At 30.3% G+C, this 23,824-nt stretch overlaps 1 protein-coding gene across 1 annotated transcript in view; it reads right to left on the bottom strand.

The window, feature by feature from the left end:
- The window catches only part of LOC113511492 (uncharacterized), a 76,055-nt gene extending 54,571 nt beyond the window's left edge, over positions 1-21,484 (bottom strand). The window contains exons 1-2 of the mRNA XM_031907646.2: positions 21,332-21,484; positions 8,558-8,656 (exon numbers count right to left, since the gene is read on the bottom strand). Coding sequence (XP_031763506.1) covers positions 8,558-8,656 — 99 coding nt within the window. The 5' untranslated portion in view covers positions 21,332-21,484. The remainder of the gene's footprint in view (positions 1-8,557; positions 8,657-21,331) is intronic.
- Positions 21,485-23,824: the final 2,340 nt, after the last annotated feature.

The following is a 23,824-nucleotide window of genomic DNA, read 5'->3' as shown; positions in this document are numbered from 1 at the left end:
TTAGATGAATACTAATAAATACTTATACATTTCATAAAAATATTGAGAGAAAAGTTATTATTTTAACTGAAATATTAATAGTTAGAAACATAAATTCCCACTAATCCCCTGATAGACTTTAATATTATCATTACTAACAGTAGACTGCGAAAAAAACAGACTACTAACTACAAGACAGTTCAGTTGAGTATTTAAAGCGCCGAGAAGTAACAAACAAACTCACTTTCACATACAAATCTATGTTATTATATAAAATAACAGAGCAATTTTTTCAAATACTCGTAACTATGTAAATGACAAACTGATCGCCCATCTGATGGCAATAAATAATCACCCATATAGTAATAAAAAATACTTACACAAATAGACTTATAATAATTTACAAAAAAAAAATATTAAACTATATAAATATATATATTAAATAACGATTTACATATTAATGCGTTAATTTTTCAAGTGAAAAGAGAATTCTTTATCTAAGCCACAATATAAACACGTAATTAATTCAATATTTCAATGCAGAATTTAAATAACATGTTATATTTTACAATAACAAACTCCACATTGGGTACATTGTTAATTCTTTAGCTACCCTTGTCATTCCACAACTGGGAGAAACAATATTCCATTCTGTTTGCATGATCGCTAATACCCGTTCGTTACATCATTGCCCCGAGCGTACCTTTTGTTATTCTATTTATACGCATTTCTAACAAATATAATAATAAAAACAAGCCGCATCATTGCTTATATTGTATTTTTTTGTTAGTAGAACTAACATTTTATATGCTTGTTATGATTATTAGATACCTTTTTAACAATGCTTTTTACCGGAGAGAAATATTTTATTATAGTATTTAGAGTTAGAATATATATTTTTTAATGAAAATAAAAATTTTATAAGAGTATTTTTTTCTAATACAACTGTATTTTTATATACATCTATTGAAAATTAGTAACTTTACCTACCATCTAAACAAAAAATATTTATGGGTGATTTTTTTAATGAGTGTTCAATTGCCTCCTTATCTTGCTTTTATGTAATTAAATTTATATAATTAATTATGCATTTTGTTTATTTATATATTATTAACCTTTATAATCTGTATCATTTTTTTAAAGCAACAATATAGAATTTTCATTAATTTATTCAACATTAATTTTTCCTCATTATTTATCTTAGTATAATAATAAATACATACATAAAACTTTATGGTTTATCTCTAATAAATTTAACGAGCATTAACGCGACCATTTAGATAAACTATGATAATTAACCTGGCTTATCCTGACGTTTTGACCAGATCACACCTGTCGTGATCCCAAGTAATTATCATAGTTTATTTAAATGATCGCATTAATTTCTTTCTTTTATAAACCATGCAATGAAACAACCTCAAACTCTAAAAGTTAATATAAAAACCTTCTTTATTAATTTGCATTTTTAATTTTAACGTTGAAATAACCTAACGTAAAAGTTTCCTGGAATGTAACAAAGGCTACATGAAACTTAATGTAAAAATACAAAGGAAGACATCTTTTCAAAAGCAATTCTACAAAATAATTATGAAAACTCTTCATTGAAGTTTTCATTGCAATAATAGAAACGTTTAAAATTTTAGGGTTCCGTGTCAACATCGGATACCCGATACTTAATAATTATGGGAATTGCTTAGGCTTCGTCGGCTTTTCAAACATGAAGGCCTTCATTAATTAGAAGTACTTAAAAAGGGGGGAGAGGAATTAAATCTTATTAATGGGGAGGAAGGTCAATAAAAATCTCCTGTCAGCTTTTTATTCTTACTTCCATTTATTTCAACTAAGTGATTCAAAATTCATCATAATAAATAAATTTAATATTACGCCTAAGTTTTAAAGCAAAGGAAAACATTTCACCAAATCTCACCAAAAGGGGTGAAGAAGATAAATTTTTTTGCTGCAATGAACATGAATCTAACGATTTTCTTTATCAAAATCGGTTAAATAAAATTCAGTAAAAGAAAAAATATAAATATACAAGCTTAAATTAAAATCATTAGCATAAATAGAGCTAAAAACTCTACTCATACTTTGGAACAATATATGCTCGGAAATTTTGTGAAATAAAATTCAAAAACGATAAAAAATGTCGAGACGCCTGTAATACGGCTAAACGTGCAAAGGTACCTCCTTGTTTCTAAAACTAAATCCTTCTACAAACCTATTTTAACTATTACACTGTTTTATCACTTTTTTTAAATTACGAATTCAGCACCAATGAAAGAGACAAAACAGTTCGATACCTAAAATGGGTTTATGAAAGATTTGACGTTTCTATGAATAAAAGGGTTAGTATAGAACTAGAATAGTATTATATTATCTGAGGCATGGATGACTCATAATGTTTAGTCGTTTTTTTTAGTAACAATGTTGAGTTTCACTTTTAGAACAAACACTCCTTTGAAAGGATACTAACGATTTCAAATTAACTCTGTACACTCGAAAAACATTACCCACCTTTTTTAGCAGTTGGGTATATATATATATATATATATATATATATATATATATATATATATATATATATATATATATATATATATATATATATATATATATATATATATATATATATATGTTTTAGTACACTAGGTGTTATCTTGCAAAAGTCCATATCACTGGTTATTTGAATAGAAATCTTTTTCTTAGTTACCACTAACTAGTATGTGTGACATTTTTTTTATGCAACTTAGAATGGCAAACAAGCTGACGGCCCACCTGATGGAAAGTGGTAATCCGTCGCCTATAGACATGAGCAGTACCATGGACATAACAAAGTATACTGTTTCGCCCATAATACCCCCCATGCGTTGCCATTTCTGAGAACTCAGGTGTTATTCTTCTGTACCCAGTAAATTCACGCCATATCCCACCCTTCAAACCGAAACACAGCCTGCCAATACTCGAAGATTGACCACCACTATTATTACCAGATGTTCTACAACCTTCCATATTAGCCGTTATCCTCCGATTGCCATTTTGTTTACGCACCTTTTGCGACACCTGGTTATGGAATTTCTGATAGTATTAGGGTTGGTCAATCTTCGAGTACTGGCAGTCTCACACATACTATTGACAGCGGAATTAAACAAAATATTATAATTCTATTTAAATAACCAGTGAAAAAAAAAATTGCTACACTGTAATACACCAATGTGTTAATACTATAGTGATAGGTACCAACATGCTGATATCCAAACTAAGTTTCGTCTGTTGCCTAAATAAACTCTGTCTAGACACGGATAAATGGATTTAACATATCAATATTTACTTTGTTCTTTCTTCTATTACCCATAGGAAATATAATGAAAAGGTCTACTGTACCCCACGCAAAAGAAGCCACAAGTAGAAACGAGTTTTAGATAAACTGGGAAATGGGAAAGTACAATTTCATCTCCAATTCATCAGAGAGTTCAATTTTTGTGAAAGCCACTTACAGGCTATCTGCCGCGTAAATAGTAGTAGGTATCTACCCACACTTACGTTACAATATCGGACCTCAAAATAATCAGGACCTTTCAAAGGATAAGAGGATTATCCTGTATTTCAAGGGATTTTATAGCCCAGCCTCAGCTCATAAATCAGTTGTTCTCAGTGGTCGGCGCTCATTAACGAGGTCAAGTGGCCACATCACAAGTGACCGCAGTAGTCTCTTCACTATATGAATATATATAGTGGATGCCAGGCTGAGTGTTTCCGTATTTAACAATTTATACCACACCTTGCTTGTATTGGTATAAATGAGTACTTTACTTTTTCGTTGACTCAAAGCAGAAAATTCATCTTAACAAACGAAATACTGTAGAAGAAATATTTTTATAGATCTATTCGTATTTTTAATTTGTAAATTCTGTTTATAAGTAATGCAGATAACATGCAATAGTCAAAAGTGGTTAAAAGAAACACAATTTTAAAATAAATCTAAGCTTTTATTTCAAATTTAAATTCAATTAATATTTGTATATTTTTATCTTAGATTACAGATAGATTGTATACAAATAAATGCTTTTCCAAAACAAGTTAAGTTTTTCATCCATGTGCAATAGGATCACCATGTTTTATAATACATGGAAAAAAATACACGGTAAGCTTAAATAGAAAAATAATAAAGATACAAAATTTTAACGTATATATTTGAAAGATTAAGATAATCAGTGCATAATGATTCGTCATGGTGCAATACAATTACTGAATCCTTTGATTTATATCTAAGTATAAACACAAAATATGTTTTCGTTATTAATAATTGATAATGACCGCTATTTTAAATAATACATGTATATTTATTTATAAACAACATGTACCTACATATGCATATTTGTATTATATCAGAAAAAAACTTCCAAATTCAAATTTAATAATTGAGCTGATATGGGAAAATTTTAATCCAATTACATGCAACACTGAGTAAAAACGCTTTCTAAGAACAAGGAATAACGGAATTTTTGCATCTGTTTTAATTTTTAAAAGTAATTGCCAGCTAAGTTAGCTGACTAAATTTTGATACGTTTTTGATACTCGATACCCTATTTACATATTCTAAGATGTATAACTAAAATTCAAATTTGGAATAAAAGATAATTCTAATTTTACAAATTTATTGTACCGTATGTCAAATTTTATTTATAGAGAAAATAGCTAGCTTTAATACTCATTGTAAACAATTTATTAAGTGATCGATAATTTAAAATTTGTATTATCTCATATAATATGAAAGAAAGTACTCTATATACAGCGTAACCATAATAAATGAAATTTTAAGCCTTCATATTCAGGAATCAAATATCACAGTAGTTGGTAAACATACGAATACGATGGGCTATTCTATTTATTTTATTTGTTCAAACAATAAATCTTACATAAAAACTCAGTGAAATGGAAAACAATTGTCGAATATAATACAAACGGGTGCACTTTAAAACACCCCAGTAAATGACATAACTGAACAATCCAATAATTCGAAGACCAAGTAAATTAAGCTTAATGGAGTTTGAAGTTATTGGCATTTCGTTCACTCGTGCCAGACGAAGCACGACGCTTAAAGCAGATTGAATGAATAGAGAATGATTATTTTTCATTTTACTGTCGAATGATAATGAACGGAAAGCTTCTATTTTATAATTAGACAAAAAGTGCCAGATATTATCTGTGCGTAGATTTCAGAAGTAGAAAGACCAAAAAAAATAAATAATTTGTAGATGGCGTATCAAGATAAAATATTTGTCAAATTTTAAGTTAGACCTTAAAGAACATAACTGTGAAACTGCATCTAATTTAGTGCAGTAGTTTTTGCGTGATAACATAAAACATAACAAACATACAGACCGACAGACAGGCAAATGGCAGATTATTGTTTTCACTTCTATTCTCTTCATTAAAACCCCTTAATTTTTTTTTTTTTAAATAACTCCTGTACAGAAATTCGCTTGTTACAATTTTATTACAGTAGAAAGATTCTGAGTAGTACTTGCTTAAAATACTTCTACTTTATTTCTGTATGTCCAATATGTTAAACCCTTTTAATAATTTTACTCGCCTACTTATTTCTCGATTTGCCCAATGTTTATCTGGCAGAGAACACCATCCGGTGTTAAGTTCGCCAATATACATAAAATTACACTATGCATGAAAGTTTAAATAAGTAAATAATAATATAAAAAGGACAGATTTGATCTCTTGTAATGGATAAACTCAAAAATTACATGCATGAGCAACATATGATTTTAGATAATTCTGCCCACCCGTGCGAAACAGGGGCGGATCACTAGTTAAATAACATCATCATCATATCAGCCTTTAACTGTCCACTGGTAAATATAGGTGTTCCTATTGGCGGGTTTTCCACGCTTAGCAGGAAAATTCAAATTCAGTTAAGCTTCGGTGATGTTTAAAGTGGGACGCTGCTGACTATCTCTTAAGCATAAAATTAGTTTTAGTCGCTCCTTACAACACCCACGGGAAAGAAAGTTGAAGCCCATACACTGCCGGGACTACATGTCCGTATTTTTATTTAAATACAAAAAATACGAACTAATTAAAAACCTCCTAAAATTCTCTTAAAAAATAACTAATAAAAGCTCAACATCTAGGTAACAATGGTATGTCCATTGTTCCTACATTGTTTCGGCAACTCAGATTCTGTTTACTTGGCTTTCAGGGCCAAATGTTTTCTTTGTACTAAGCAAAATTTGAAGTTATTTATAACTTAATGCTTTGTTCAGCAAAGATAAATAGCGAATTCAGTTGTGATAAAGTTGATTTGCTATCAACGTGGAATTAAAATCAATCACAAAAGCATTCTTACACATATTAACCTTGCAAACACGAAAAAAATGTTTGCGAATATGACATACGATGCAAAATGAAATGATCTATGAACACATAAGATTGAAAATGTTTGAGTTTAGAACGCGGTATAGTGTGTCGATATAAGCAATGGTAGACCTTTGCCTCGCAACAAATAGTATTGTGACCGGGCTAGTCTAGTATCGTGTCTCGTGACCGGTTGATAGATCGACTAAAATGCGACTCGTTTACGAAGCAAGCTGGCAACCTAATGATGCGTTTAGGCTGACTCGCTATACTATTTTAATCCACAGGAAACGATGTATCGGTTGTAACAAATTTAATGTAAGAGCATCAAGAGGTTATTTATTCGACACTTTATTGCACCAAAATTACATTAATTATTAATAGATTTTGAATAAGTATACTATGATGAGATTGATTGTAAGAAAAATTATCAAAATCAATTTAGAACTGGTAACTTAACGTAGTCATAATTATAAATATAGAAGAAATGATCTTGCGGAAGTTATTTATAGTGTTGTTTAACATAATTGTTTTCCAAAAGCTACAAGTATACATCTCGTCTTTCTAACCTAAATTACATCTTCCTAGAAATAGATCCAAATTCAAATTAATTTTAGGTACAACATGTACAAAATTGAATCAAGTGAATCTACGAACAAAAATATATTCTCGATAAAACATGAAAAGGTATCTATTTGAAATGTTTTCACGCATCACCAGACAGTCGAGATAACTGTTTGTTTTTCTTGGAAAAGCGATATTAAATTCACCTCGTAGCGAGTGGATTTGGAAATAGATACATATAAGCAAATTTTTCTTATAACCCTATACGTTCCTTCTGACCTATCCCAAAAGTAGACGTCTAATTTCAATATTTTTCTTTTTTATGAATAATGATATCTGCCACACAAATACATCAATCGCCTAATCTTTAAACTAGGATGTTAGATATAGAACATCTGGGATAAATTAGGAACTCATAGCATCCAAACTAGAATCAATTCAATAGTGTTCGTTTTTTAATTGACCCGATTGATAATCGAACCTGGAATATTACACCATACGAGTATTATAGGAGCCGTCCTCGATTTATAAATATGCAAAAAAATATTACAAAGCTAAACTCCAAAGAAGAGGAGATTCCCAATTGGCCTGTATTATGCGTGTGTTACGCTATTTTCCCAATACGCCAGTATTATGGGTTTATACTACGTAATATCTTCGTCAATTATTAAATCGGCCTCAGTCATTATGTTATTATTTTTGTAATAGATATAGTTTGCTGTTATTGGTGTTGTGTTACTTTTTAAACCGCTGTTTTTAAGCGTAGCAAAACTCTGCTTATTTTGAAATAAATAATAACGTACACTGCAGTTTCACAGAAATTTTCTCCCATGAACGCTCAGGCTGTGGGATGAGCTCTCTGCTGAGGTTTTCTCTAGAGACTATAGTATAGAGTTCTTCAAAAAGGTAACTACAAAAAGGTACTACGGTATCTTCAGAATCGGTAACACGCATGTGACACCCCTGGTGTAGCAGGCGTCCATAGGCCACAGTGGTCGTTTACTGTCCAACGGGCTTGGATGATGATGGCTTGTGTGCCATATTTGTGGTATAAAAAAACAATACTTCAGTATTATCAAGCTCTTTTCGAATTTTTTTAGATCTAGTTTCTACGCTTGGCAGACGAGTTGGCAACCACAGTTTAGCTTCGGTGATGTTTTACGAAAGACGCTGCAGTCCATCCCTTGACCATTAAGTTCTGTTAGTCGTCTCTTACGACACCTACGAGAAAGGAAGGGCCCATTATAGGCCGAGACTACACAGCATATTGATGTGTATTATTCGTTTTAAAATAATAATAGTGAGATTACTAATCCATAGAATCAACATTATCTAACTGTGCCACTATTTAAAATTTTTGTTTTTATTTATGAAATTATTGTTTTTTTTTTGGAGCATTGTTTAAGCTACATTCATAATTTTATTTTTCGATGTATTTATATAACATATAATAATTTGCATGCCTACTGCACTTACGGCAATTAAACAGGTACCAAACTTAGTAAAAATAATTTTAAATTAGTACAAATATTTTTAAGACTATTTAATTCTAATAAACTCATTTCATTACAGATTTTTATCACTTGGTGCAATTTGGAATATTTTTTTATAAATTAGTTCTCTTCCAAAGGAAAGTACTCACCAGTGTATAGAGGGCACTTGCATATGCTGCGTGTTTGACATGCAGCGTCCGACAGCAAGAGAGGGTTGTGTCTTGTTCGTGGGCTGTCCACGCCTTCATCTGTAAACAAAACTAGCATTCACTTCATCACTTTTATCACAAGCGGATAATGTGGGCGACAGTATGGTCAGACAACGCTTGACTGCCGCCCAGGGGTCTCAAGGGTTTTGTTTTTAATGGATGGAGATGAAATGATAACCCCGCCTGCCCTAATGGAATACACTGGCATCCCTCAGGGATGCCCTGGGGGCACCCCTCAGGGATAATTGGTGAGATGAGATATGATAGATGAGAATGAAAATGCATGCAGTCAGCTCATCAAGATGAATACACCTGTGATTCAGCACGATGGCTTCCAGGGGTGACTACATGAAGGTCAACCTGACAGAGTATATTGGGCTGTTAGTCCACATTACTAACAATCCCCTTTCCCCCCCCCCCCGGTCTCAAGGGTTTCCAACCTAAAGTTTTGATAATTTTAAATACATATTTTGTCATCTAAAAATTATTGTAACTGGCTTTGTGCCTCGAAATAACTTAAAACTATTGTTCGATGATCCATGTCAAAGACCTTCGTGTATAATGAAGGTGGCCTGGAAACTTTTATCAGAGGGCACCACCCTCACACGAGTTAATCACAAAGTTGTGACTTTGTACACAATTGTCATCAACCACCAAACAATTTGAAGTTCCAGTCTGAAGGTGAGTTATGAAACTTTTGTAATTGAGCATAGCATGACAAAATACAATTTTATTGTTGCAATATAAAAGCAAAATATATGTAATAGTATGAAGACAATTTTAATTTTCCAATATCCAATGGACGTGCACGGCATGACGTTACGTCTACGTTTTATTACAAGTTTTCCGTCTGTTGCGTTGGTGTACTGTAATACAATATATTCCCTTAATCGTCTCTCCAATATGTTGTATATACTCAGAATAAAAAAGAATAGTAAAACTTACGGTTTTCTTAAATATTATTATTTATTTGTAAATTACATATATACATGTGTACTTAAATGTGCATATATGTTAACAGAGATTTAAATGAGTATCTGTTGAATTTCTCAACTCTTCTCAACTGATAACAACTTTCCGAAACTTGCAGTAAATTTAAAAAATGACGATTTAAAAATGCTTGCAAATAGATAAAGATGATTGAATTTGAACTTATAATGACTATGTAGTCTATGATTCGTAAACTGACCATTCGAAAATTAAATCGTGAGAATAGTAATAGAGTGTCGCGACCCTGTCCAGATAATAATAAAACCCCTATATGTATCAATCCGAAGACCGATTTTGGCTAGGCAGGCAGCATTCGGAAAACTATGCCACATCTTCTCATCTAAAATACCTCAAAATCTGAAGACGAAGGTTTTTAACCAGTTCCTGCTACTAGTGATGTTTTATAAAACCAAAACATAGTCCTACACTGTTTCTCGTATGAAAAATCTTCCAATTACTAAGCGAGCTATGCTCACAGTTGCTTTGTGTGACAGAATCGGAATCGAGGACATCCGCAAAAGAACCAAATTTATCGACATAGCTCGATACATAGCATAGAAGAACCGATAATGAGAAAAAAAATTCTTGAGTGACTTCCCATATGAACTAATGCAATTTAGGCGACTGCCCGCTGAATGGACTGACGACCTCAAATGCATTACAGGAAGTCAATAGATACAGGTGGCTTAAGACCTTTTTTTATGGCAGTCTATGGAGAAGACCTATGTTCAGCAGTGGACAGATAATGGCTGAGATGATGATGTATCAATCCAGAATATAATATATTGCATTTTGCTATCTGTACACCAAAAATTCTAATTTAAGCATGAATGATTAACAAATATCCAAACACATTTGTGGAGTACAGATAACATATTTATAGTTTTAATTTTCAAAATTCAAAAATTGTCACTTCCTTCAATTGTGTTTTCTTTTGACCCCCAACAGGACCCTAATTTTCTAAGATCCTTCTATTAATACACATATCTCTCCAAACTCCATTCCTGATTTTCTTTGTCGCCTACAATATTAATAGAATCCATGGTTTAAATATTCTATCGTAGGGCAACGTTAATACGTAATACTAATATTTATATGGCTAAAAATAAAAAAGAAATGAAAGATAATATTAATAGGGGAGAAAATCAATAAGCCGTGAACTTCCGCAATAATATTGTAACAAATGATTGAACTTTGAAACAAATATTGGATGAATCTAACAAGCAAATAATTAAATTTCGCTCATAACCTGAATCGAATACTTGGTGATCAAACGGGGTGTATTAAATTTATAAAACAAAATTAGAATTCATTAATTTAATTAAGAAAGGAGTTTATTTCGATTCGATTGGTTTTCGTATATTGCGCAATAAGTTCCGATATTGATGATTCTTTTTCAATAAACAGAACTCTTATAAAGTATTACCCCTTACAATCCGTGCCTAGTAATGGGACATTTGTAATTTGTTACAATATTTTTTTTATTTAAAACATATTTTTATATTATTAAAATAAGCGTGCCCAGGACTTTGTTCACTGACCAAGATGGATAAGAGATGACTATATCTTTCTCCATCACAAATAATTGTGCCAATTTTTATGATATATTTAGTACCAAGAGACAAAAAAACAAACAATGAAACATTCATATCGTTAGTGAGGAACAAAAAGTCATTATTTTTAAAAACATACAACTATCAAAATATAAATTTCAGAATTCAGTAATTTTATCTAGTAATCTTTAAAACTTAATCAAACATTTCCCGACTGCAGTTTAACACAAAATCATTTTAATGTACTACTGTATAATGTTATACATCTCTGAGTTTAGTCGTGGAACGCTTGACTATAATCCGAAGAGCTTGCAATCGAATTCCAGTCTCAACTTCCAAATTTTCCAAATTCAGTGGTTACAAATGATTGCCTCTTGCTTTATAGTATTGTTTACAACAGGTAATAAACATAAAAAATGTGAACAGCATGGCAATCAACATTGAAAAAAAAATATTTTTACGTTACATAACTAGGTACCAAAATCATGAATTACAAATTATTATTTTTTATTATTCATTAAACAACTCAAAACCTATTCCTGCTTCCGTTGCCGTACTTTATGGCAGTGTATGTGAAAGGCGTAAGTTTAATAGTGAATATATAATAAAATAATGATGATAAAGAAATGTAATAAGGATATTGAAACGGCACTTTCTTCAAACTACATTATGTACATTTTTATAAAAATGCCCTTTTTCAATAAAAAGAAACATCTGTTTTCGTTTCTTAAGATAAAAAGTGCTCCGTCTTTCAAATTGAAACAAAAAATACACATTTACAAAACTAAATACTGCATAAAAATTGATAGGGCGGCTTCGGGATTTTTTTTAATGGCTGAAAATGCATTGCAACCCCACCTGCGCTATCGGTATACACTGGCGAAGTACCAGTGAGAGATAATAGGTGAAGATGAAAAGGCAGGTTAATCAACTTATCATGACTAATTCAACAATAAATTTGTCACAATAGTTTCCAGGGGGAACCGCGTGGAGGTCGACCTGATAGGTTACATTGATAGCAATGTGGACTAACCTCCATATTGCTAACAATCCCTTCCCCCCAGCTTCGGGAATTAACATAAAGTACGTTATATCTACTACGTCTATGAGCATGTACGAATATCGTAACACTAAATTTTTATTCATTAAAATGGTTAAACCTGTAGAATACACTAATTTTCGTTCATGTGTCTACTTGGAAACTGGATAGGATATTAATAACGAAAGTACCCTCTAACTCAATTCCAAACGTCACAACATCGCTGTATCGCCGACAACTAAAGAAAATACAACGTCACGATATAATATTATCACTATTACAATATCTAAAAACAGATTTTTACGTCAAGGAATTTTATTAAGGTATTTCAACGCGTCTGCTCGTAAAGGTTCATGAGTCTTAAATTGCAAGAATGTCAACCTCAGGCAAAAAAATGTGTACCGAGGGTGAGCCGTGGCGCATCTCATCCATTTTTACTCACAATATCATATTGTTAACGTGAAAACATAATTTATACCACACCTGCTCCGGTAAATGGCTACTTTCTTCCCCAAAAGAGGAAAGAAAGTAATGATGTCTTTAGTTGATTTTAAAATAGCGGAAATTTAATTACGTTAAAAAGGTGAATCCATTTTGCACAGTAACATTACATTAAATTTATATTAAGGCTTTTGTTCCAGGCCCCCATCACTTTAAACATAGAATGTTAATAAGAAGTCTATGCAACCAGTTCAATTTAAAATTTTATTTAAAAATTATATTTAAAATATATCTTTTATAATACCCACCGATGTCATTTTTTTAACAGAAGCACTTTATAATATAATATTTTTCCATTTTATTCTTTTGGTACTTCTATATTACTGCCATATACTAATATAACGGCAGTGACGACTCTTACATAACATATTTATTATTTACTCTGTTTTTTTTTACTAGATTTTTTTAGATATAACTTATCATTAGTACGTCGGTTGCGTTTAACAATTTCTGAAAGTCGTGGAAATAAATTCTTATTAGTTTTAACAAATACACACACTTCAAATATGTACAATGAAGGTACTGTCAATATATTATATTATTTGAAATACGGCATACAACTATCAGTATTTGGGGGGAAGGGATTGTTAGTAATGGAGACTGAGAATCCCATTACTAACAATATACCCAACCAGGTCGACCTCCTCGCGGTCTCCCCTGGAAACTATCATGGTTAATTCCTGACAAATTCATCATGATAAGCTAACTGGCCTGCTTTCATTCTCATCGATCACCCTTCACTGGTGCTCCGCCAGCGTATCCCGTTAGCGCAGGCGGAGTTACCATACCATTTTCACCCAATAAAAAAAAACTATCAGTATTTTTAAGATTATTTCTTTCTTCATTGAATTTCCCCAAAATATTATTCCTTACCGTAAATTGTTTTTTATTTCTTTTTAAATGGACACAGGCCAGCATTATCCAATCTGAACAATTGCTCGCCAAATTCAAAATGAAAATTTGATGCATAAGAATTAAAAATATTAAATTCTAAATATCTAAATTAAAAAGAATTACGAATAATGAAAATATGTAATAGCAGGCCCTCGTTCAAACAAAAATACGTTTGTATGATTATAGTACACCAATTACATCGAATTAAAAAAAAATACTCTCAAGTAGAAAATTACTATAAAGAAGAAGTATTCATACTTCTTGTGTTTACATAGATTAATTTTCCAGTTTCATCAATAACTAACCAACACAAAGTGAACTCTGCCTAGTCTTAAATATTACTAACTGCACAGTACAAAGAACCCTATTAAAGCATTATACGCCAAACCCGTCGATCACTTTTGGCTCTCGATGAACAATGTAATTCTTTTGCATAAAAAAGCCTACCGCTTTTCCACCTATAACGCACACAGCTATAAAGTTGTCAAGGCCCAGATAACACCTAAACCGTTCCTTCCGGATAAGAATCAGAATGTCGGGACCCACCGGGATAGACAATCGGGTACGTTGTATTGTTGTGCCTAGAACTTTTTAAATTGGATAGCCTAATACTCTATAGGTGTAGAATAAAACGAGTTAACTAACATTTTGTTCACAAAATCGGTTATAACTTGAAGCTAAATAAAATCGAAGCGTACGAAACAAAATCGGTCGAGTTTCTATCAGATAATGTAGAGTAAATTTATAAAAAAAATATAATAACTAATGTTTTTTTCATGTAACTTGTAAAAAACGTTTTAAATATTTTATTTCACTTTTAACCAACTTCAAACAAAAGATGGAGGTTTTCAATTCGGTTGTAAGTTTTTTTCTATATGTGTTATCTCATAGCTTCGTTACTTATAAATCGATTTGGATTTTTTTTATCTGAAAGGTTATACTTCCAAATTGGTTTCACAGAAATGTTGACAAAGTCAGTTTAGTAGTTTAGTTTTTAAATCAAATGATAGGTTTTGTCACAGTTGAAGTCGGTTTTTTCTTGTAAAATATAATCTTAAATTATTGTAAATTTTAAGTAGATAATTTAAGATTCTCTACAACTTTGATGTATCTATGGTATTATTTTAAATGTTTCATTGTACTCAAAAAAGTTGTGAGACAAATAAATAAACATTATTGTTATTATGAATGTAAGGCTCAGTACACATTTTGAGAAACTGTAAGTGAAGTGAGCAAATTATTTTTAAACTAATTGATCCGATTAACTAAGTACTGCATTTGTTTCTAATTTCTTTTTATAGATAAATCGATGAACAATTAAGAGTGTTTACCTAAATTTAAAAATAAAAGTAAAAATTTTACTTACCTTAAAGAAAACAAAATTTTCCAATAATCTAAAAGCAACCATTTGCAGATTTATTCATTGTTAATTTGATGAAGGGTCAGTGAGCGAGATTTTCTCATACTTTTTTTGTCTATTATTACAGCATTAATTAATTAAACATTTTAAAAAAAAAATTGCTGACAATTTAAAAGCTCTGTTGTAATAAATTTAAGAAAAAGTTTACAGGACTTTAAGCTAATAAGCGTCATTATAATAATATTGAATGAATGAAATGAAAATGATTAATATTTCAACGACTAATGATAGCAATTAGCGTTAAATAAAAAGCGATTGCAATTATAGCAAAACCATTTTTTTTTTTTATTTAAAACTAAACCGAATGTAATGTATTTTGTATGTATTTTTGTATGGGACAGAAACCGACCAAAAGTCTATCCTTTCAAATAGAAAAATAATTTTTTAAATTGTTTTATTACAGACAGAGTTATAAGATAACGATCATTAAAAAAAAACGAATTGAGAACTTCCTCCTTTAATGAAATTGGTAAGAAATATAATACAAAAAGTTCTTTATAAAAAATCGATATAAAATCCATCACGTATCGCGTAAAAGAGCCATAAAATTTTGACGAATTTAGAATCTCTTTCTTTTGGGCGTCACTTAAAAATTATAAAAAATTCAATTACAATATCTATATATAGACTATCCGGGAACGATTTTAGATATTAATAAGGTCACGTGAATTAGCGTCGAAAGATCCGATCGCCCTTAGCAATTAAGATTTCCGGCTATGAAGTTTCGCTTACTTTGAAATATTAATTTAGACTATGTCTATAATGTGATTTTATTAATATTCCGATATAAATCTAATAAAGATTTATCAGTTTCTCTTAATAAGGAGAAAGGTTTTATTGCGAAATCGCTCACGATTCAGACATTTACTGCAAACAATGGAAAATGAGCGCTAGCAAACGGCACCAAGACAGGCTGAATTGAATTCATTCCCTCTTGAATAAATTTCTGTCTGATAAATCCGATATTAAGCAATTTCCGTTATAAAGTAAAATGCTTACACAATCCATTATCCTTGATGGACTGGTGTTGTGATTTAAACCAGAAATTTATCCGGGTATCTCGATTCGTAAAAAATGGTATTATTATCAAGGTGCTACCCTTCGACTTCACTCCCTTATAATTCTTTTACGGATATTGATTGATCGAGATGAAATATTTTAATGCCATAAATAAAGAAATTTATATTCTGCTTGTTGTAGCAAGATGCAAATGACTGCTAATATTCTGGCAGTGTTTACTTTTTGAATACTTTTAAAAACTGCTCGTATTAACAATTTTGGATTGGATGTTTATAGTTTCTCACAAATAAATATAATTATACTGAAGATTTTTTTTTTCTTTTATATCTAGTATTAATGATACTCATACCATTCAAACTATGCTATAACTCTAAGAGTATAATTCAGAGTAACAAATAAGTAACATAGGACAACATATTATTGTGATTGTGAAATATTAGTTAGTATGAATCATCACACAGCATTGATGTTACTATCATAAATATATATATATATATAGATTTTTTTTAACTTATCTGTTGGGCGCGAACTTTCGTGTTTCCTCTTTAAGTTTAATTTTCAATAATCTTTTCTCACCCGATACTTACATTATAAAATAAAAATATATTCCAAATTTTAGCTTTCTACTCTTAAAAGTTTTAGCTGTGCTTTGACAATCAGTCGGGTCGAACGGTTTTGAAAATAAATGAATTTCCATGCAAAATGGCACGCCCGACACATACTGAAAACTCATGTTCGTTGCCACGAGTAATACAATATGAATGAGTTGTGCTAACATCGTTCCCTCGTCTGACATGTTTATAAGTATTATGCAAGCATTATACCCAAAATGAAACATGTTGGTAACATTCCTTTCAACTCCTACGCGTAAAGTTTGAGAATGTTTTTTTCTATCTGTCACTAAATTGAGGAAATTTTTCATTTCTTCACGTATTATCTACAATTCCTTACTAATATTATAAATGTGAAAGTAAGTTTATTTATTTCTTTCTTAGCTGTTTATTTGTTGGTACCAATTGTCAGCCAATTATCATGAAATTTGATGTACATATAATATTTAGGATAGTGAAGGACATAGGCTAGTTTTTATGCCGGTCAATAAATATTCCTCGGTCACGCGATTGCGGGTAAACACTAGTACATAGTAATTTATTACATTTTGGACTTATTTATAAAAAAAATCAGTGTAAATTAGTCTTTCTGACTAACTGACCAGAAATACATTTACCAATTATCAGTAATATTGCTTTTATTGCTCTCCGATGAAGCGAATGATTTGTTAAAATGGACTAATCAATATACTATTACGTAATTATTTCAATAAAACAATATTGAAAGCAATTTTTATATGTCATTCTATAAAGTTTATAAAATTCAATAATCTTTACTAATATTGTAAATACAAAATCAACTGTTTGTTAGTGCTTTAGCGACTCAACCAATTATCATGTTTCGTATATATGTAGTGTTTTGATTGAACAAGGATTTATGATTTATATTAATTATTTAGAGCTATTGAGTGACAAATAATTGTCACTCAATAGCTAATGTTTTTTTTTTTTCAGGGGAAGTATGGCGCTTTGTGTCACAGCATCTCGTTTCGCACATTGTGTCGACTTCATCATATCAGCCTTTAATTGTCCACTATTGAACATAAGCCACCGCCTAGATTCGAAACAGTATGTGTACTCTGTTACGTCCATAGTACTGTTAATGTCTATAGGCGACCTTTACCACTTTCTATTAAGTGGGCCATCAACTTGTTTGCCATTATAAGTTACATGAGAAAACAATTGGTAACCGCAGTTAGGATTTGAAGATGTTTTAAAAGGGACGATGCTGCTTATCCCTCGCCATCCATTGTGTCGACTTACTTTAAAACAATTGTAGGAAACGATAAACATAGTAAGTTCATAAAATTACCGTTATACATATACATAGACATTCATCAACAGATCATATTAAAAAATTGGCATTAGTTTTAAAAACAATAGCTAATTTGTGGAGAAAGAACTCAATGTACATACGGGCTATTACATACCATATATAGTTGTTCAGAGGCCTCAAAAGAACAAGCTTACTATTACATTTATAATATTAGTAAGGACTGTAACTAGGTTTTGAAAAAGATAGTAAATATAAAAGTAAAAAATTATAAAACAAAAGAATGAAGAAGAAAAATTGGGTGGATTTTGTAAAAAATGATATACATAAAAGAAGAGTGAGCTCAGGTATGATGACTGATAGAGATCAGTGGAAAACGAAGACGTACTGCGCCACCCCTAATAAATGGGATATAGGCAAAGAAATGATGATAATATATTGCGACGATAGCTAAGAAATATAAATACCTAATTTATTTTGATAACGGTTCGTCTTGAAAATTAATTATAAAAGATTATTAGCTATGAAAAATTGAATAAATGTAAGCATCAAACAACAGCATAATGAATATTTCTAGGAATATGAAAATTTTAATTGGTAAAATTTATTTTAATGTTTTCTTCAAACGGAATCAATAACTTGGTGCTAAATTAAAAGGAATATTTTTATTATAAAGGAAATTTAAAATGTAATAGAAAAAAAATACGCAGATATCTATACATATGGGTTTACATATAGGTTGAGGTCTCGCTCCTGACTTCTTCATATACAATATAAAGTTTTATAATTAAATTAAATTTAAATGATAGATGAGCAAAAATTCATCTGAATTGCCTGCTCCCCGTTAGCCAATACCTAGGATTGCCAGGTGAGAGCAAATACAATAATTTTAATAAATGTTTCCGTCATTATATTTTTCTAAAAGATTTAACCAAACGTATTTATGTTTGGTCATATTTTTATATGTACCATACAATATCAGCCAGTAACCATCCACTGCTGGACAAAGGCCTTCCCCATGAGAAGAGTTGCCACGAGTTGCCTTGCTTGGCAAGCGGGTTGGCAACCGTAGATAGGCTTTGGTAATGTTTTAAGAGGGATCCTGTTGCCCATCCCTTGACAATTAAATTCCCTTAATCCCTTAGTCGCCTCTTACGACACTTACGGGAAAGGAAGCGATGATCCATTCTATACCAGGACCACATGACACTATTTTTTTATACACGGTAACATATGGTTGCCCATAAAAATGACGGTAAATTAGGATTGCTAGCAATCCATAATATACGTGACTTATATAAGAATACTTGGCTATAATTTTATATCTAAAGTTTTATTCTAGACGAATGGCGCTTACATAATTATAGGAAATAATTTCTTTTCAGGAAAAGTTACACTAAACCAAAATTTATTATTTTCTTTGAACAGCTATATAAGGTTTACTATAAAAAAAATATTCACAAATAAATAGGTTGCAACTAATTAAGAGCAGATGACATGGACGCATTATATTATATTTTTGCACATCTATCATTTAAACTAAATTTTGTTAAAAGCCTTTTATACCTGCAGATGTCAGCAACGGAATCTCAACCTAATAGTAAATGCATAAAAGTCACATGAGAAAACTATCTATTCAGGATATTAGAAAATAATGGTGTACTCATAAAGCAGCAAATGAAAATTTTAATAAAGTGAAATATTTCAAAATTAGTTAGCACCCATAACTTCGTCTGCGTGACCGGTATTGAATAACTGAAATATAAGTAGGCGTGGCACCATTTATATTTTTTTTTAATATATCAGCTGTTAAGTGTCCACTGGTGAACATAAGCCTCCCCCATAGCATAGCACCATACTTCATCTCATTTAATACGTGTATACTTTTTATGACGAATGAATTGTTAAGATGCCAAAAGGTCACAAATAAACTCACTTGAACATTTAAAGTATTATTAAAAAGTATTTACCTTCACAATTTGTAAAGCAATAAAAATCTACTTAACTTTTTACAAACTTTTATATGTAAGTTATTTTGTTAAAAATTTACAATCTATTATGCTAAAATTTGACATAGTTATGCAAGTTCAGTAATAATACAATATTATGTATATTAATGTATATTAACACGTGAACTACTCATAATAATTTCATTGTATTTATATGTATTTAATTCTGTCTTGATAAAAACTATAACCATATGTGTAGAGCCTGATGACGACGCTGAAAGGATATAAAAATTTATTTTGGAAAATATTTTTAAACAGACTTGTTTAATGATCCCACAAATTAAGGCAAGAAATTAAGTTTACATGAGAGTTCCGTAATTTTTAGATTAATAATGAACTCGCCTACACTTTTAATTAACTTTGCTAATCAAAGCCACATGGCACTATACGTTTGTTTAAAAACATGCCCACATCTCTCTTTGCATGAAATACTGTAAAGTGAAATTGGTTTGAAAATAAGGGTTTATTTTTTATGAATACCTTTACGATATTATGTCTTTGTTACTAGAATGTAATTTATATCTAATACACGTGTTATCAATTACGTCAGGAATTCAGAATTATTATATTACGAGTATATTAGATTTCAGAATAGTCACTTCTAAACCAGATTTTCAAAATTCTTTTTGAAATTCATCTTATCTTTCTCATCATTTTATCTTATATTTATTTGTAAACTTCGGCATTTCGCTTATGATTATTGGCGAAACATAATTTTATATTATTATATTGTGTCTAAAAGTGGGATACAGAAATATATATAGTATTTGTGTTTAAGCTAAAATATGGTCTATTTATATACTAAATTTCATTTAAATCCATCCAGTATTTAAGCACTAAATAACAAACATCATTGAAATATAATTAAATAATAGAAAAGAATAACTTTTCTACTATTTTTATGTTAAATATTTTCATGAATTTATTTTTAAGATTACAAAATTAATTTATTTTATTTTTTAAATAAAATAAAAACGACCGTATTCTTAAAGGTGATAGTCAAAGGCAAATTTGTTAATTTTGTTTATAGTACTCTAATTTTTTTTTTGTATAGAAGCATAACATATTATTTCAAATTTACGTCATAAAATTTAAAAACTTCAAATAGACTTGTTTACAAGTACTTTTAGATCGTAATTTTTTATGAATCTACTACAAGATACGAAACGTTGTTATCTACTGAAAAAATCCGCAAGAAACTCAACAGTTAAAGTTTTATAACCATGCCTATTGCGAATTCAAATATCTCACTGCGCTATAAAATTCCCCTGACGATATTACAAACGCAGCGACACAATACTTATATAGTCAAAGACTGAATAAAAAGAACATAAAAACTTTTATTTCACACTAATCCTACATGGTTTTTCTTGTTTATAATTATCGAAACTTTATAAAATTTACCTTTAACCCACTGCGACAACTCGTAGAAGATACCCAATTCACATTGCATACTATATAAAAAGTTTGCTCAGTTGTTTATATTACGTATGTATTTGTTTATTTTCGTGTGTAGTGCCGTGACCGCCGCTGGGACGCGTGCTTACGGCAGCGAAGGCGCGCGATCACTGAAACGAAACTGAAGAATGAAGCCCAGTAGGTGTCGTATTGTAAGCTGTCGTAGCACCCATTAAGGTTATATTACATATACCTGCTGTTTTTTTTTTGTGGACTAAAATGTTGCTTCGCAGACAAATTACTTCAATGGTGACAAATACATATAAATCACGAGATATTTCATAGACACGTAAAATAGAAAGTGGTTTAATTTAGAAATCGTGTTTTACTACTAATTATTAGTAGATTTTGCTTTAACTAACAAACTAAATTATCTATTTATTGCTCTCTAAAGAAAAACGACAGACTCGTTCGTCATAAAATGAATATAGCATCGTAACGGGATTATTTATATTTAAAATAGACCAGAAATGTCTAAAATAAATATATATAAATAAAAAAAATTTACCGGCTACAAAAAAAGAAAATATTATTATCAAAACAATCAATATGATTTTTTTTATCCGAATTGTTTATTGCTGCCTCCTCGGTGAGATCCGTTGCGCAGTGGTAGACATGTTACTTTAGATAAATGAGGTCCTGAGTTTGATCTTCGATCCGGCCGATTTTAACAACGAACTTTTCTTGAGTTGATTTTGGTCCAAATGTTCTGGGTTGTGCCCTATGATGATGATGATGATAATGATGATGATCTTCGTCTGATCACACAAGATATTTTGGCTTAAAGACGAAACTATCTGAGCATTTACCACTTATTATAGTTCTCATATTCGATGTTATATATATATATATATATATATATATATATATATGTATATATATATGTATATATATATACACATATATATATATATATATATATATATATATATTGGATATATATATATATATTTATATATATATATTTATATAATAGGAACTTAATGAACTCACCATATTTTGTCGTTACCGACAAATAAAATATAATATTCCTATTTCTCAAATTTATTGAATTAATTTTTCCGCAGTCGAAAACAATGATCTACCTTTTTAGCTCTCAATAAGTATCGATTTTATTTTAATACTCTATACAAATAACATTTCTTTAATTTAAAATGTTTATTTATTACTAAAACATTAGTATCGATATAAAATGAGTAGACACTTGTCTTTGTATTGCCTTGAGTTTGAGTCTTTGTATTTGAGCATTAACATTCCTTGAGATACCTTAAATAATGATAATAGAATTTTCATTTGTATCTTTCCCTCCTCAAAATGTGCACTTAACCTTGATACTAATATTTTACAGAAGTAGGTGTTATTTTGCGGAAGTCCATATTTCTGGTTAGGTTCTACTAATAATAAAAAGAGTCAATCCTCAAATGTTCGGAGTCGCACGCATACTAATAGTAGCGGAATTAAACAAAATAATTCTAATCAACGTTACCATTAATATCGAATAGATAAATTGTAATATATATTGTATATTTTTACTCCACGCAACTACCTTTTACTTTGAATTGTCAATGTTTTATTGGGGGGGACCTGGTGTCTAAGATACAAGTTACGACTTAGTTTAGGGGTCTAGATCTCCCACAAATTACGATACTTTTATTTTGTATAAATTAAATAATCTATACATTGTAATTTGTAGAGATGAATAAACTAATTTTTATTTATTTATTTATTTTATACTTTTTATACCTTATCATATGTCATATAAAACATAAATATAAAAAGATGAAAACTAAACGTATTGTAATTCCAATAATTATAAAGAGGAAAGATTCAATTTCTTTTGTTTCTAATAAATAAATACAAAAATACTTAAACGATGTAAAAAAAAATGTTTATTTCTGTTTAATAAAAATGTGCCGATGTTTAAAAAAATTAAAGCTGCATTATTAGCGTGTAACAAAAACTACTCTATTTAATAATAAAAACTGCTATACTGAATTGCAGCGGGTCGGTAGTTATAGGATGCTACCAAGGAAGTCGTAACTTATTATAATTAAATAAAATTATTCCATCTGAAGCTGAAATCAAAAGGCCGGAACTAACGAACATACATGAAACGATTTATGAAAATGCAAGAAGTAAAAAATGTATGTAAGAATAGAAGCCTTCAGTACTCGGTTATCTCTGCCTACCCCACAAAAGCAATGATGGGGAGATAGATATTGTAATAACTTTAGCTTTAAAAGGATAAAAGTTAATAAATAAATCATCACCATCATCTCAGCCATTATCTGTCCACTGCTGTACATAGGCCTCCCCTATAGACTGCCATAAGGAACAGTTCTAAACCACCTGCATCCATTGACTTCCTACAATGCAATAAATAAATAACGTATAGAAAAAAAATAGAAATAATAAATAGTTAATACAAATATATAAATA

This window comes from Galleria mellonella, unplaced genomic scaffold (genome assembly GCF_026898425.1).
Source record: "Galleria mellonella isolate WM207_F2 unplaced genomic scaffold, CSIRO_AGI_GalMel_v1 utg300, whole genome shotgun sequence".
In the NCBI taxonomy this organism is placed as follows: Eukaryota; Metazoa; Arthropoda; class Insecta; order Lepidoptera; family Pyralidae; genus Galleria; species Galleria mellonella.
This window is presented reverse-complemented; position numbering and strand designations above follow the sequence as displayed.